The sequence below is a fragment of the Pseudopipra pipra genome, chromosome 3 (genome assembly GCF_036250125.1).
Source record: "Pseudopipra pipra isolate bDixPip1 chromosome 3, bDixPip1.hap1, whole genome shotgun sequence".
NCBI lineage: Eukaryota > Metazoa > Chordata > Aves > Passeriformes > Pipridae > Pseudopipra > Pseudopipra pipra.
Genome location: NC_087551.1, coordinates 80,294,020 through 80,308,996, shown reverse-complemented (window position 1 = coordinate 80,308,996; position 14,977 = coordinate 80,294,020). Strand labels below are relative to the sequence as shown.

General features: G+C 40.5%; 2 protein-coding genes across 3 annotated transcripts in view; one reads left to right on the top strand and one right to left on the bottom strand.

Annotated features, from left to right (window-relative positions):
* CGA (glycoprotein hormones, alpha polypeptide) overlaps positions 1-14,977 on the bottom strand; it is a 349,628-nt gene that overhangs the window by 107,463 nt on the left and 227,188 nt on the right. The window lies entirely within an intron of this gene.
* SMIM8 (small integral membrane protein 8) lies at positions 5-2,504 on the top strand. 2 transcript variants are annotated; one of them, XM_064650027.1, is made up of 4 exons: positions 7-80; positions 641-682; positions 1,137-1,278; positions 2,171-2,504. In XM_064650027.1, the coding sequence occupies exons 1-4, from the start codon at positions 22-24 to the stop codon at positions 2,327-2,329; spliced, it is 402 nt and encodes a 133-aa protein (XP_064506097.1). In that variant the 5' UTR covers positions 7-21; the 3' UTR covers positions 2,330-2,504. The 2 variants fall into 2 exon arrangements, with proteins under 2 accessions (XP_064506098.1, XP_064506097.1); XM_064650028.1 differs by lacking the exon at positions 641-682 and having other exon boundaries at positions 5-80.

Genomic DNA, 14,977 nt, shown 5'->3' with positions numbered 1-14,977 from the left:
TCCGCCCGGGAGGGGGCGCCAATGCGCAGGCGCAGCCCTGCCCGCCCCGCCCCGCGGGGAGGAGCCGTTGGCGGCGCGCGGTGAGTAGCGGCGGGGGCGCGCGCGGCATTACCCCCCTCCCCCAGGTCCCTCCTTCCGCTGCCCCTGAGGCGGCGGGGACGGCGGGAGTCCTGGGATTCCTGTGTGTCCTGGGAGTCCCTGCCGGGCTTTTCCCCTGACAGACTGCCCCCTTCGTCCCGGTGGCGACGCCAGGAGCCCCCTCGCCGCCCGCCGGGAGGCGTCTGCCCTTCCCCTGCCCTTCCCGGGGAGGTCCCCAGCACCGTGTCGCCTCTGCCCCTCAGTCAGCAGCGTTAGCCAAGGGCGTTTTGCCACCTTTGCTCAGGTGGCATAGAATCATAGAATCACAGAATAGTTTGAGTTGGAAGGGACCATAAAATCATTTAGTTCCAACCTCCCTGACATGGGCAGAGGCACCTTTCACTAGACAAGGTTGCCCCATCTCACCTGGCCTTGAAGGGATGGGGTATCCATAACTTCTCTGGGCAACCTGTTCTAGTGCCTCACCACCCTCACAGTAAAGAGTTTCTTCCATGCTCTAATTCTTCTGTATTCTAACTAGCCTAAATTTCCTCTCTTTCAGTTTGAACCCAGGGCATCTTGGACCTGCCCAATGTGTGCAAAAATGAGACCTGAGTCCTGGGGCTGCTGGGTGGGTGTACTACAGCAGGGTGTGGGCTGTCCTGACACATATAAGGGTTAAAAAAACCCAAACCAATGTTTCCTGGCACTGTCTTTTTAGCCAGTGGTCTGAAGACTGATGCTGCTCAGTCCACAGGTAGCTAAAGCATTAGCCAAAGGCAAGTGAAAAACCCCCAGCCCATTATCAGAAGATTCAGATTTGCTGTATGAAGATATGCATCTCCAAAAGTTAATTTTAGGGTGCACAAAATTAACAGGATTGAAAATTGGTGTGCTTAAACTGGGAATGTTAGATGACACCAAAGGCAATCATTAATATATACACAAACTAAAATTCATGCTGAAGGAAGACAAATTGAGTGTGAACTCCTATTCAGTGAATGTAGCTCTTTTATGTTTTTTACAAAAATGACACCTGTTTTTCATTCTGCTTCTAGGAAGTATTCAATATTAACTAACATGTCTTCCACCAAACCTTCCAATGAAAATGAAACACCTGGAGAGAGAAAACCAGGACTGAGGAGTGTCCAGACAACTATGCTCTTCCGAGCTGTGAACCCAGAGCTTTTCATTAAACCTGTAAGATGCTCAAGAAACTAAACATGCTTGAAGAGACACAGTTCCTTTAAAATAATGATCACAATTCTGTGTGTGTTATATAACAACCTCTTGTCATGCAAACCACTCAGAAATGTAACTAAAAATATTCTTATTTTTTTCCACTCTGATTGTTAAGAACCCAGAACATTACATTGTTTACTGCAGCTCTTATTTCACTGTTGTATTGTCTGGTTCTTTTGTACCTAGTCAAGCTTCTTTCAGAATGTCTGTTTACAGACATGTTACCCATGTAACTTGACAGGTTAAGTAATAGGAGTTGTTTTTAATATTTAAAAGGGAACAAATCATAAAATGCAAACTTCTTTGATATGAAATGAGGGGATTTTTGGTAGCTTTTTGGGATTTTGGATTTTTCTTTTTCTTTTATAATTAAGTTAATGAACTTGAGGTTTTATTTGCACGTGCAGAACCCAGCAATGAATGGCATTTTATGCGTATAATAGAAGTAAATTTTGTGATAATAATACAAAACCTATAATCGAGGTTGCTTGGTAGGAGCAGAGGGCATTGTCCCAGTAGTATATCCAGGTGAATTCTGTTAGAAGTTTGTGGTAGTGACCTTTAGTAATTGGTTTTGGCTTATTCATTCATGCTTAAGCAGCATTTCTGCCTAGCAAAATACAGAGCACTGGGCAACGTGGTGTTCTGTCTCCAGAAAGGATCTTCTTTTTGAGAGGAAATTCTTTTTGCTATCAAAAAATTCAATCTGCAAGAAGGCAGTGATGATTTTTGCAGATGTCACAATAGTTTACTGTTCACTTTCTAAGCTAAAATAGAAGAATGTAATGTTTGAGTTGAACGAAAAAAGTTTTCACTAACAAATATGTACTATCTTTTTATTTCTTGTCAGAACAAACCTGTGATGGCATTTGGACTGATAACAATTAGCCTCTGTGTGGCCTACCTTGGTTATTTGCATGCAACAGCAGAGAATAAAAAAGACCTCTATGAAGCAATCGACAGTGAGGGGGCCAGGTACATGAGAAGGAAAACTTCCAAGTGGGACTGAGAATGTAAGAAAGGAAATCAGCAAATGAGTCACAGAACTTTTCAAGGCTGTGTTTTTTTCTCTTTCCATTGCATAATGGGTAAATGTCTCTTGCTATCTAATCCAGTTCAAGTTCCTTTATAAAATGCTGGCCCTGTACAAATAAATTGCAATAAAGATACATGCAAACGTAAAAGTGATTTTAAGAATTGCTGTCTGCAATCTCCACAGCATGTCAGAAGATGTGAAATTACCTCGGAGCTGCAGTCAGGACTGGTGAATGCCTTAGAAATCAACATGGTAGTTAAGCTTACTTTTCTCTTTGCTTTGATTAAGCGAAATCAGGTGTTTGTCTTTTATTTTTAAAACATGAGGCATAATGTATTGTCTGCGAAATTAAAAACTTGATCTCTTGATCAGTTGAAAGATAATAACAGTGGTGCAAATAAAATAATTTTAAGGCAAGAAAGATCTGATAAAGCAATTGGTGAGAGATTTAATAAAGGAATCTGTAAAATACTGGCCAAAATAATCCATAATTGGATGCTAATATACTCTTCCTTATAAATGAAAAAAGGTAAATCAGCAGCCAGATAGAGGAGAAAAATTGAAATATTTCTGCCAAAGAAAGATAAGAGCAACTCAGCTGTTACCCTTCCTGTTTGGCATCATACAACAGATTAGTGAACATGCTGGCATCATCCTGCCAGTTGATAGGTTTAACTCCAGGTTGTCCAGAGCTTGTGCAATGTTCTTGACTAGTCAGCAGGACTAGTTTTATTTAAGCTCCATTCAAAAATTAAATTTCTCTCTATTACAAAACAGATTATATAACATTAATTTCTTGTACGTTACTGAACTCAAAATAAGAAATGGAAAGTCTAAAATCCACAGGTGCTGCTGAGAGTGTGGCTGGAGGGCAGATGGGCATGGTGGCATTTCCCAAGCATGTGTGGTTGTCCCTTGTGAGCCTTTGGGTAAACTGTACAGGCAGTATCTTTCTATTCCAGCACTGAGGCCTTCCCTCGTGAGGTTCCCCAGCTGCTTCTGGGTGCCTGAAATTTCCTAGACAGTTTTGCCCATGATGGTGACCTCTCCCAGCTCTTAACTCATGAATTCTTCACTGTTGTTTTTTTTCTCCTCTGTCCGGTTGTAGAGGGGACTGAGAGAGTGGCCTTAGGTACCTGGCACCCAACCAGGGTCAATCCACTACACTGAGAAAAGACAGGCAAAGAAAAGGAAGGCAACTGCCTTCTGGATCTGAGCCTTCCTGCACTGCTTCATGAGGCTTTTTACTGCTAGAGCACATGAGCACTCCTCAGCCAGGCATTGCACAGTACGTCTGACACCTGTCAGCCTTAGTCTTGCAGCCTCCCACCGACTGCTGAAAGGCACACAGAGGATTGCTGGAGTGTTTTGCTTTGAAATTTTATTTCATATAAGTTTCTAAATAGCTGTCTGCTTATACTGCATGTGGTCAGAGCAATATGCGTCACATCTCAAGAGGAAAAGCAAGGAGGTTTACAGTGATCTAAAGCTTTTGACAGAGTTCATTCCATTTTATGGAGAAGTTTTCCAAGGGAGCTCTGTCTCTTGCTGTCATAGCATCTGCTGACAGTAGCTGGCAGAAGCTTAGTTCCTTGTGTTTAACCATTCAATTACTTGCTATAAGCCTATTATATATCTTCCCAGACCCTAAGTGCTGAGGATTTGAACATGAACCATTTGTCCTGATAGTATTGACTCCAGGGAGTAAGGGCTGGGGAGCAGGTACAGAATTCTACAGCTGAAACATAAGAAGGAGCAGATATAACTGAAGTAATTGCAAGATGTTCTATATTCATTGGGGGTTGTTTCTTGCAGTTCATTTTAAGAGGTATGTTAACAGTGCTCACTGACAACTAGCTTAGGTGGTAGCAGAAAATTTACTCATCATCTATCTAAGCAAACACATCACTGAATGAGTGATTGAAGAGGGGTTTTAAGTGTAGGATAGTTCAGAGACATCTGCTTTCAGCTGATAGCCTCAGGACTGGCTTTTTGCAGCAGTGCTGATGTGGCTGTTCCACCATGGCTACTGATTTTACTTAGGACTCTTGTAGGCAGCTACTGTTATTTGTCACTTTGCCTTAATTTTTGTTTTGCAAATGCTAGGGCAGAGGTTGGAACATGTAGTGCTTAAGGAGCTTCCCACCAAGTCCTTCTTGAGAAGGTAAAAATCAGAAAATCCGATCAGAAAATCTTTCACTTAGTTGAGCATCAGCACTTGGACCGTGAGGACCTTTGGCTCCACACCTGTATCCTCAGGTGTGGTGTAAGACACAGAAGCTTTGAGCACCTACAGCTTGGGTTCTGAGATTTACAGAGTTGCTACTCTATGTAAGAGTGTGAATGAGTATGTAGAGTACTTGCAAGTGAGTGGTTACATGCTGAAAACTCAGCTTTTGGGCAAAAAGTATGTGCCACCAGGCATGCAAAATAATTTGCCTATGGGAGGACTCAAGTTTATCTATTCACACATGCTTGAAGCCTGCATGGCTTTAGGCCAGTCTCAGTACATTGATTGGGTCTGAGATTTCAGCCTGCCTAAATGTCTGATTTGTCTTCACTGTGTAATAAGGCTTCTCACAGCATTCAGGTAGTATTCACTGAAGTTTTGTGTCCATTTCATTTGTTACCTGTTAATCTGAAAACACTGTGTAGGATCTCGAGTGTGAGTTGAGGAATGTAAAGGAACTGCTCCTTACTGTAGGTGATAGAAAGTATAATATGGTGAAAGAAACTCTCCATAGGCATCTTGTTTAAGGGAAATTTTAAGTGAAGTAATCTGTGCAGCCATCTCTTTCTTATGCTCAAAAACAACACTAGAAAACAAACAAACAAACAAAAAAAGCAGAATAATCTCACAAGTGTCCATCACTCTACCAAACTAAGAAGTGAAGACAAGTGAAGTCAGTGGTTTCTTGTGGAACAGTTTAATTCATATAGAATACTTTGAACAGATATGTGGCACACTTTGGCACTATTTCTGACTGACATGTGTGTAAAGCTTACTTCACTGAATTATGGAAGCTCTGTGGAGAGCTGACGTTCCCTGTTCATTTTCCCCCTTACATTCACATAAAAAAAAAATCCAAACTTCGTGTTCACAATTGTCTAACCAAATGCATAAACTGCACAGAACATGCTGTTTTCATCTGTATGTCTGTGCATAAGGCAACACGAGGGGCAATTCTGCAAGTTGCGTGTCAGAAAAGCAACATCATGATGAACTACTTCAAGTCTCCTTGAACAAACAAAGTTGAAGTTCTCTTACAGTAATAGATAAGTAGATTTGTTTTGTTTTTCTCTACTATGGGGAATATAATATAATCATCATATACTTCTGCAATGCCTTACTGATGGCATGAAGAAAAACAAGTCACCCTGTCTTACAGGATTAGCCCACTTTTTATCTGGGATACAGTGGCAGTGACTGATACAGACCATGGCTGTCTGCAGGGGTAAGTCCCTCCAGTTGTACTCAATGCACGATGATAATTATGACTGATTGGCAAACTGAAAAAGAAAAGGCTGTTTCATATTCTATAAAATTTTGCATATCAGGTACTATGACTGCATGAGCTATTGGTAGCTAATAAAAATCCTGAGTTCAGACATACAAGCAAGCCTTTCATTGCATGAAGCAGACGGCACATGTTTGTTGGCTTGATTTTGTTCCTGTTTGAGAAAGATTACAGCATAAGAACTAACAATACCCACTTTACTTGCAGTCTGATTCTGAGGGAGTGTGAATACATGCTTTTTGACTGTTTATCTGAATAATGCAAATAAAGAAGCTTTCAGATAACATCTGGATGCTCGAGTGCCAGTGATGGCACTTATTGACAGCAGAGTGCATGAGACAAAACATAGAATGGGGAGCTGTAAGGCTGCAGTGAATAATACAGAAAGTAGGATTTCTCTATTAGTCATTCAGGAGATGTCTAATAATTGCCAGAAAGTACCACAGTCTCAAGAACAGCGAAACTTTCTCTCTAAGGCAATGCTATAAAAGACTGAAAAGTGGGTTATCTAATTACTGTAGCTGAGCAGCTGAACTAGAAGAGAGCTGTGGAACATGGCTGATAAGCAGCTAATTAATAAACTAGAGACATCTTGCTCGTTAGTCCCTCAAAGGTCTGCAGAGGAGCTCTGTGATGTCTTAAAAGGAGGATATGCAGATTGTGAAATCTCTGAATGCCATGCGTGGAGAAATGAAGTGTGAAAGGAACTAATGATGCTGGTGGCATTTGGAGTGTGAGCACACGCTGTCTGTGCGTGTGAGGCAATTAAGGAACCACAGTGCCTGACAGGCAACAGACCACAGAACGATTACACTGTCTGTGCATGGGTGTGTGGTACCCACACAGAGAGAAACCAGCCACTGTGATATAAGTTACTGATGTGATTTCCTTCGCTGGGCTTAATTAACAACAGTTCAGTGTCACATTTGCTGCTAGTTAAAATACAGATAGAGAAAAGGAATATGAGTGACTAATAGAATGCATCAAGTGACTGGTGGGAGATGCAGGTGATGGAACAACTGGCATTAATATTGGCTATTAAGTACAGTACATGGGTGTTTTGGGGATATCTAGGCAGGGTTCTTCCTGGGGACATGTCAGTGGAAGGAAAAACTGAGCCAACAACAATGATAGAAACATCCTGGGAAGTGAGAAAACCTGTGCCACCTCCATTGCAGTTTGCTGGGACTGGCAAATAATGAGCTGTCTTTTGGTCTGTGAGCAAACTAAGAGTTAGGTAAACAGCTTGATAAACAACAGCTAGTAAACTAACTCCAGGCTCATTCTTATTATTTCTTTTGTGTACTTGGACTTTTCCAATATACAGCTGCAGTCCTCTGTTATGCTTTTCCTAAAGCTTGAGTGACTAGAGAAAAATCCTACCTATCAAAGTGTTTGAGCACCATATTTTTCCATTATTTTTCTTATAAGATTACGTTCTTCCTTCCTCCAATAAACTTTCCAAAAGACACAGGCACTTTGAACTTGTTTATTTGAAAACTTAATCCATACTATAAATAGAATATTGCTGACTATTCCACTTAATTCTGTCTTTTCTCACAGCTTCTTGGGAACATAAATTGCTGATACCAGATTAGTTGCAGGGCTCTGGGTACGATTGCTACTGGACACAAAAGATGCAGTCCCTTCCCTGTGCTGCCTACGTATCCCACAATGATTCCTGGGGTTTGTGTGGTTTTGGGTTTTTTTACCATTACTGCCATGTACTGGAAGTGTTAGATTTTGGAAAAGAGTAATTTAACTCTGAGGCTTACATCTGAGCTATTTTGACTCTATACCTAGGGTGTCGATCATCTTTGACACATTGCTGATAGTCCCTCTTCAATATGAGGTTTATAATCGTGATTTATACCCAGTTCTGATTTTCAGTGTGGATTTAAAAGTCAGTGGCCTGCACTTTCAGTCTTAAACTTCACCTTGAAATTTCACACTATAATTTCATTATATTGGTAGGAATCTGATGCTGAGATACTTAGCTGAAGTGAACTGAAACCCTTCTGTGACATTCCCCTTAAAGTACTAAATATGTCCATCTGCCAGAAATGCTTGATCAACTGACTAGATGATTCCATCTCATCCATAAAACCTGTTTTCTGCTCTCCTGCTTCTAGCTGGACAACATCACCATTCATTTTTTGTGAGTTTTCAGGCATTGCATCTCAATTTTCAGTTATGAAGGATATTTTTAATATCAATAATAATCTCCATTTGAATGTATAATTTCCTATATTTTGAGGAAACTGGTTTTCTGCATACTGTTGTATTATAAACACCTTTGTATATATGAAATTTAAAGACTTTTGAAATAAAGGTCATTGTAATAAGAGGAGATTTATTCTTAGGTTACCTGGTCTAGAACATTTAATTGCATTAAACCTTTAGAAATGACTGTCATGAGAAAAGAACATGAGGAGTCAACTCTTAAAATACTGTTCAGCAGGATATGCATTCTCTTACATTTCCATCCTGACTTCATAAACTGATATACATAAGCTGTTGTTTACAGACATAGCTTTAAATAGCCTTGGAAAGTCTTGAAGCTCCCAGACCTCTTCCTGTAAAGTCTAATATCTTACTTCTGAACAGCAAATACTTGTGCTTTCTGCCTTATGACTTTCCCTGGCCTGCAAGGATGGAGGAACCAAAATGAAATGATACTGCAAAGGGAGACTTAATGCTTCCTTGAATCTTTTCATTAGTTCGTTGTTAAGTAGGACCAACACAGAAGGTTTTGAGAAACTGCACTCAAAGCCAATGTTTAGCTAGAGAAAAGTAGAGCACATTTTCTTTTGGGCACTCGCTCACAGTACATAAGGCACTTTATAACCAAGGTTGTTACAATCTCTATAACAGCACACATAGGTGCAAGATAATGAGTTACAAATTAAACATTTACACAGCATACCTGGTGCTTCACTAGAAAAAGTATGAAAAATCTATAGCAGAAACTTGTGGAGGCTTTTGCCAAGTTATAGTAGGAGCTGCCATGGTTGAATGTGCATGCAAGTCACCTGAAGATGGGCAGTCCTAGAAAAAGGAAGGTGTTGCTTATGGCTCTTATGAAGACGACCTTTATGAGGAGTTGCTGTCAAACACCACAGGAAAGTGTCAGAAATATCTGAGGCCTGCAAAGTCGCTAATCCCGAAGAGTCAGGGTGCATGTGTCACAGATATATCAAAGCACCTTTGGCAAGGCTAGTAGCAAAATGTCAGTTGGGTCAGGACTGAAGCTGAAGTGTCAGTGTTCCGCAAGGTACTTGCAGGGCTGCAAGGCAGCACTAAAGATAGGATCCTTTGGGGGTAATTCTTAGTACAGCCTCTCCCCTTTGTACAAAAGGAGAGTTTCCTCATTAAAACTGGAAAGTTATTCTGCGCTTGGAGCTACATATTGAAAACAGATTGTGCCCCTTCAGTTTCTGAATCAGGTAATAGAAGTACCCTCACCTTGCTAAAAATACATTAGCATTACCTTCAAGCAAGGCCACATTTTCACATAATGAAGTGTCCCATAGTAAAACTGGATTAACGTATTGTCCTCCCCACTCTTCTTTTATTCTGGCCCAACCATTTGCTGTGGTGCTGTGAACAGGATCAGGGACCTGATTCCACTTTAAGAGGGGATAGTTGAGAATCCAGGCAACATATTTTTAGATCTTTTGTTATAAAACAGGACCTTTGCTCTTGATTCAATAGAGAACAAGGTAAATGCTTGCTGGCAAGTTTAATGCATTATCATTAATCATGTGGGGAATGCAGAGGAGGAACTGCCTGCTGCTGTAATGCCTATGTTAAACTTTTCCTAAACTCTTATCTGTGAGACTGACTGGTTTGTGTTGTTAGTGGGGTTTTTTAACAAAACGTGTTTCTCCACTAGAAACTAAAAGTCACAATAGCAATCTCTTGTGAATAATAGCTTGGACGAGCCTAGGTTTAAAGTTAACTACCTGTGGTGTGTTTCTTTACAGGGCAACTCTTGAATTCCACAACAGAAAATAAAACAGACAGTGAATGTGCTTGACTTCAGACTTTCATCTATGAATATATTTAACCCAAGCATTGCATCCTTGTGCTAACGAAAAACCAGAAAGCAAAGACAACAGACTGTGATGAGGAAGAGGAAATAGTTCAAGGAAGTAAAAAATAGCTGCATCTCCCATTTCTTAATGTGTTTAATTAATATCAGAAAATATCTGTGAAATTATAATTCTAGTAACCAGCTAATGTTAGTTACCCATTCTGTTTAGGGACTGTTTTAATATAAATAGTAATTTATCTATGGATAATTGAGAATGGAAACTGGGTAACATTCAAGAATGTATGGATCTATTCAATAATATTCACCTCTTGGTTATTAAACAGATAGTTCTCTATATAAGACTTGCTGACCTGCTGGATAAAGACTCCTAAATGATTTGGAATGCTGTGTTTGTTAATGAGAGAAATCTGATCTCCATCACAAACTGGACTGATCCTTTCTTCTGTTACAAACCACATTAGATGAAACTGCTGTAGTCAAGAGCAGAAACTTTCCATGCTATCTCACAAACAATGTGAAAGAAACTGTGTTTCAAAGCATGTCTTGGATAAGGCTGTAATACTAGGTTCAGTTCAGTAAGATGAGCTTTGTAAGTGAAAGCTTGGAATTACTAATTTTGCTGCCAAGGGAAAGTTCTTATTCTTTTAATTCTGCTGCCAAAAGGGGCTGTATTGGCAGGTACTGGAGAGTTCCTGGCTGACTTTGCTGGAGACCTTGCAGTCTTACAGAAGCAACCAGCCACCCAGTCTGCTGCATATGGGACATGAACTGTGATTCACCAACATTACTGCTGGTCAATTAGAAATGCCCCCATGTGACTGAGGCCTTGATCTGTGTCTCTGCTGTGCAAGCTGGCAAATGCTCTTGCAGGTTTGCCAATTCTGAGCTGAGCTCTGTAGAAACCATTCTCTGCAGGGCTTTCACCGTGGACAATGGGGAGTTGGATTCCTTTCATAGTACGATATGGGACCATTATGATCTTGCCAGAGGATTCCTGGGAGGCTGCCAAAAAGACAGCAAAATTTTCTTTTATTCCATTCAGAAGGAAAATAACCTGGGATTCTCCACACACACCACACTAGCAGAGTTCTTTCAGTATGTGCCCCCAGTCTTTTTAGCTTTAAATCCAAGGTTAAGATGTTGAAATGTACATGGTTCAAAGATTCTCCTGAACAAATAGCTTCTAATACTGTAAAAGTCTGAAAGCCTTAGTTTCATCTGTTCCTGTGCTTGGTTCTATCTAAGCAGCAATATGTTGAGTGACTTGAAGTGGGTCTTGAAAGTCTGGCAGTGTAAGAGGACATTCACTGCTTGAAAGAACTGAGCTCATTTGGAAGTGAATAATATGGGTCCAAGTCTATAAGCTCAAGCAGGGTCATCCCAGATCACAGGGCACAGGATTGTGTCCAGACAGTTGTTGAATATCTCCAGTGAGAGAGACACCACAGCCTCTCTGGGTGCAGTCACCTGCACAGTAAAGAAGTTCTTCCTCATATTCAGGTGGAACTTCTGTGCATCAGTTTCTGCCTGTTGCCTCTTGTCCTGTTGCTTGTTACCACTGAGAAGAGCCTGGCTCCATCCTCTTGACACCCTCCCTTCAGATAGTTTATACATGGATGACAAGACAAGAGGTCCCCTCTGAGTCATCTCTTCTCAAGGCTGAACAGGCCCAGCTCTCTCAGCCTTTCCTTGTAAGAGAGATGCTCCAGTTCCCTCATCATCTTTGTTGCCCTCCACTGGACCTGCTTCAGAAGCTCCATGTCATATATGCATATACAAGTCATCTCTCAGCTTTATTTCCCCCTCACGCATACAGCCCCCCCATATGCACAGCCCATTTTTCTTACCTATTGTATTTTCTTCTTGTCTTCTTGACTTCAAATGGTGGATATGTTTATTCTGCTACTGTCAGTACAGGTAAGAGGAAAACATCTTTCCTTTAGCTGCAGGTCTCTAGTTAGTCCCAAGTCCTCAACAGGACATAGAAACAGCTTTTTCCTTCACATGCTGGTCAGAAGCCGCTTCTGCAGCTCATTGAAAATTGCTCTGAGTTACTGGGGTAGGGAATTTTTGACAAGCAAAGTAATCCACAAATGTGGGTGCTAGGAATATCTGTCTTCATTAAAAGTAGGGGATGCAATGCAGGAACAAAGTAAGGAGCTGTTGTATGAGTGCCCTAAGTACAATAGCATTTCATTCTGGTATTGTGTAAATGTTTAATCTTCTGCTCATGTTTTAAGGTGTGGCTTGGGCAGGTTCTACTTGACTGGGACATAAACAGGTTCACTGCCAGACATACCCATTTATATGTAGTCATTAACCCAAGCTTTTGAGGAAGTTTTACATTGTGGGTGTTTTGCAGGCAGTTCTAGAAGAAGTCTTAAAATAGAGAGGATACAAATCTTAGCAGGCTGTAAACGTATATACTTCCTTTTTATGTTCTATATTTATTTACCCATTTAGATGTCCGTTATCTAGAATGCTGTGAAGCCTCCAGTGTAAACAAGTGGTCAAAGAAATGGCCAGTGGTCTTTCAGCAAAACATGCTTCCAGTTTCACAGGTACTTTTGAAAGAAGTTTGTGCATTAAGGGTCATCCACAAAGCTGAGAAACAAGCTCTAATGCCAGTGTGGCTTCCTTCAAAAACTCTTACACTAGGAGGAAAAGGATATTCCTCTGGATGAAGAAAGGGGGATGTCCTTTTGCAGAGAAGTATGGCAGCCTGGAGAGGTTGAAGGTCTTCTGAAGTAAAGAATTGCATCAAGTGCAGCCACTAGGCTTGGAACTGATATGAAAATCTTTGCTTTGCTCCAAATGTCCATTTTTATAAATCTGTGAGTTATTGCTTTGATAGTGTAGGTCAAAGATCAATCCTGAATTCTATTTTTGTGAAAGACACTCATGTCAATACTTAATATGTTGTCTTTTATATCTCATCGTAGAGGTCACTTTCATTTTAAGTTATTTCTATCTCTAACTGAACTTTGAAAAGAGGTTGTGAAAGTTGTCAGCTGAAAATTCTCAGCTGGAAGTTCTCAGCCCAGTTTTGTGCAAGCTTAAAGACTGCTGATGTGATGTTTTATCAACACAAATGATTCAGTCCTTCAAACACTGTAAAACAAGAATTTTACAATTAGATTAAGTCAATAGTTGAGAGACTAAAGGAACTATACTAACTTTAGAATAGAGAAACTACATGAAATTGAGGCAGCAGTAGCACTTCCAGATCACTACTGCTTAAACATCAGCACTATGGTGACACACGAGTGGGGAGAATTATGTGAAGTTCAGAAAGATGAACAAAGCCAGACTAAAGATAAAGCCAACAGAAAACTAATTAAAGCTACAGATGAGAAGTAAAACAAGAACTTCCTTGTCTGTTCTATAAAGCTGACCATATCCAGATGATTACTCAGATGACCCAGTGTAACCATCTCTAAGGAAAAGTATCCTTTGTCTGTCATTGGGGGGTTTAAGATTGAAAAAGCATGAAGTTGCACACATATTAAGCTAGAACTAACCATGAAGAATAGTATAAAGAAACTTGGCTGAACAAAGAGCATTATGCATTATGGTTATCTGGTTCAAAATTTGTTTCAGTAAGATAATCCTGTTCAGTTTTCAAATGGAACAACACAAGGGTTCAGCTAGTCAAAGAAAATCAGATTTTAACAGAAACTATTCTGAGGCACTTTTTTTTTTTGGGTGCATAAATACTGTGCTTAAAGGTGTTTGGCTTAACTCAAAAGACCACCTAACCAGAAATTAAATTTTCTTATAAAGTAGAGCCAAATATTCTATAGTAGAGGAAAAAATCAAATTCCAATTTTCAGAGATTTCAATGGATTATCTGCAATACCTCATCTGTCACATGCAGAATGCCCATAATTTGCAATACTGGTGTGAGATCCTCATCTAGTCAGGTGAAAGTCCTTGCACCACCCTCAGAGTGGGGTGTAAGTAACTGTTTCAAGACTCAAAAGGCTTGCAAAAGCTAAGATTTCTGAAAAGTGAATAAACTATATAGAGTTCAACCTTTAAAGGACTGCTTGGCTTCAGCAGAACAAAAATTAGAGGTTCACTTCCCTCTTGAACTCCCCCTAGAATGCAGCAAGGGCACTTCTCCAGAGAGGCCAAATACTGGCCACACGTTTTCTTTGTCCATGTCTGGGTGGAGAGAGGAGTCCCTTGTTGCTTGGACTTGGACTGAAGATTTGGACTACAAGGTAAGACCTAGAGTCTGAAAGGCAAGAACAGTAGTGGAAATCAGGGCAGGTAATTTCCCCACCAGTGAGTGAGTTCTGTAAGGACATAAGGAAGGCTGCTATCAGTAGTGGCCCAAGTCAGGTATATGAACTTTCTGTTTCTAATGCAGATAGCTATCTAGTTAAAAGACATTTAATTACTTACTAGAAACTCTGGGCTTAAAGATATTTCTTATATCTCTCTGCTCTTGGTTGATGCTTCAGACCAAGACAGCTATTAGCATGCTGCCTCCCTCATGTGCAGGTATACATATGTGCATGTCAAGATGTGTGTAACTTCAGAATCTTCCTACCAGGCACCACTACAGATATCTGTCGAAGAACTTATGAATAAAGTGGGACCTAATGTTGACAAAAAACCCAGGGTTGTTGTGTAGAAATGTTTCTGCTTCAGGATGAGGAGGAGTGTGGCGTTGACTGGTGACAATTTTGAAATGATGACTACTTTTGGCACTTCAAGGGATCAGAGAAGGGAGCAGAGCATGCTCATGGCAGTCTTTTACATCCTTGTACCTCCACACAGAGCTGTTACCAAGGAAATGCCAGAGGCAACAACTAGAACAACTTTGGCAGCAAGAACTCAATGTGAATGTAGGGATTTTCTTTCTGCTTTTTCCAAGAAGTCCTATATGTTGCAAGTGACCAGCTTGAAAGAGCTGCCCAGAAGTAGGGCTTTTTGGAAGCTATTACTTCACACTGTATTTCTCAGTAAAGCAATGTCTTGCTGCAGTATATGAGAGCACTTGTCTTCTACATCTATTAATAATGAAAACTCTTTAAA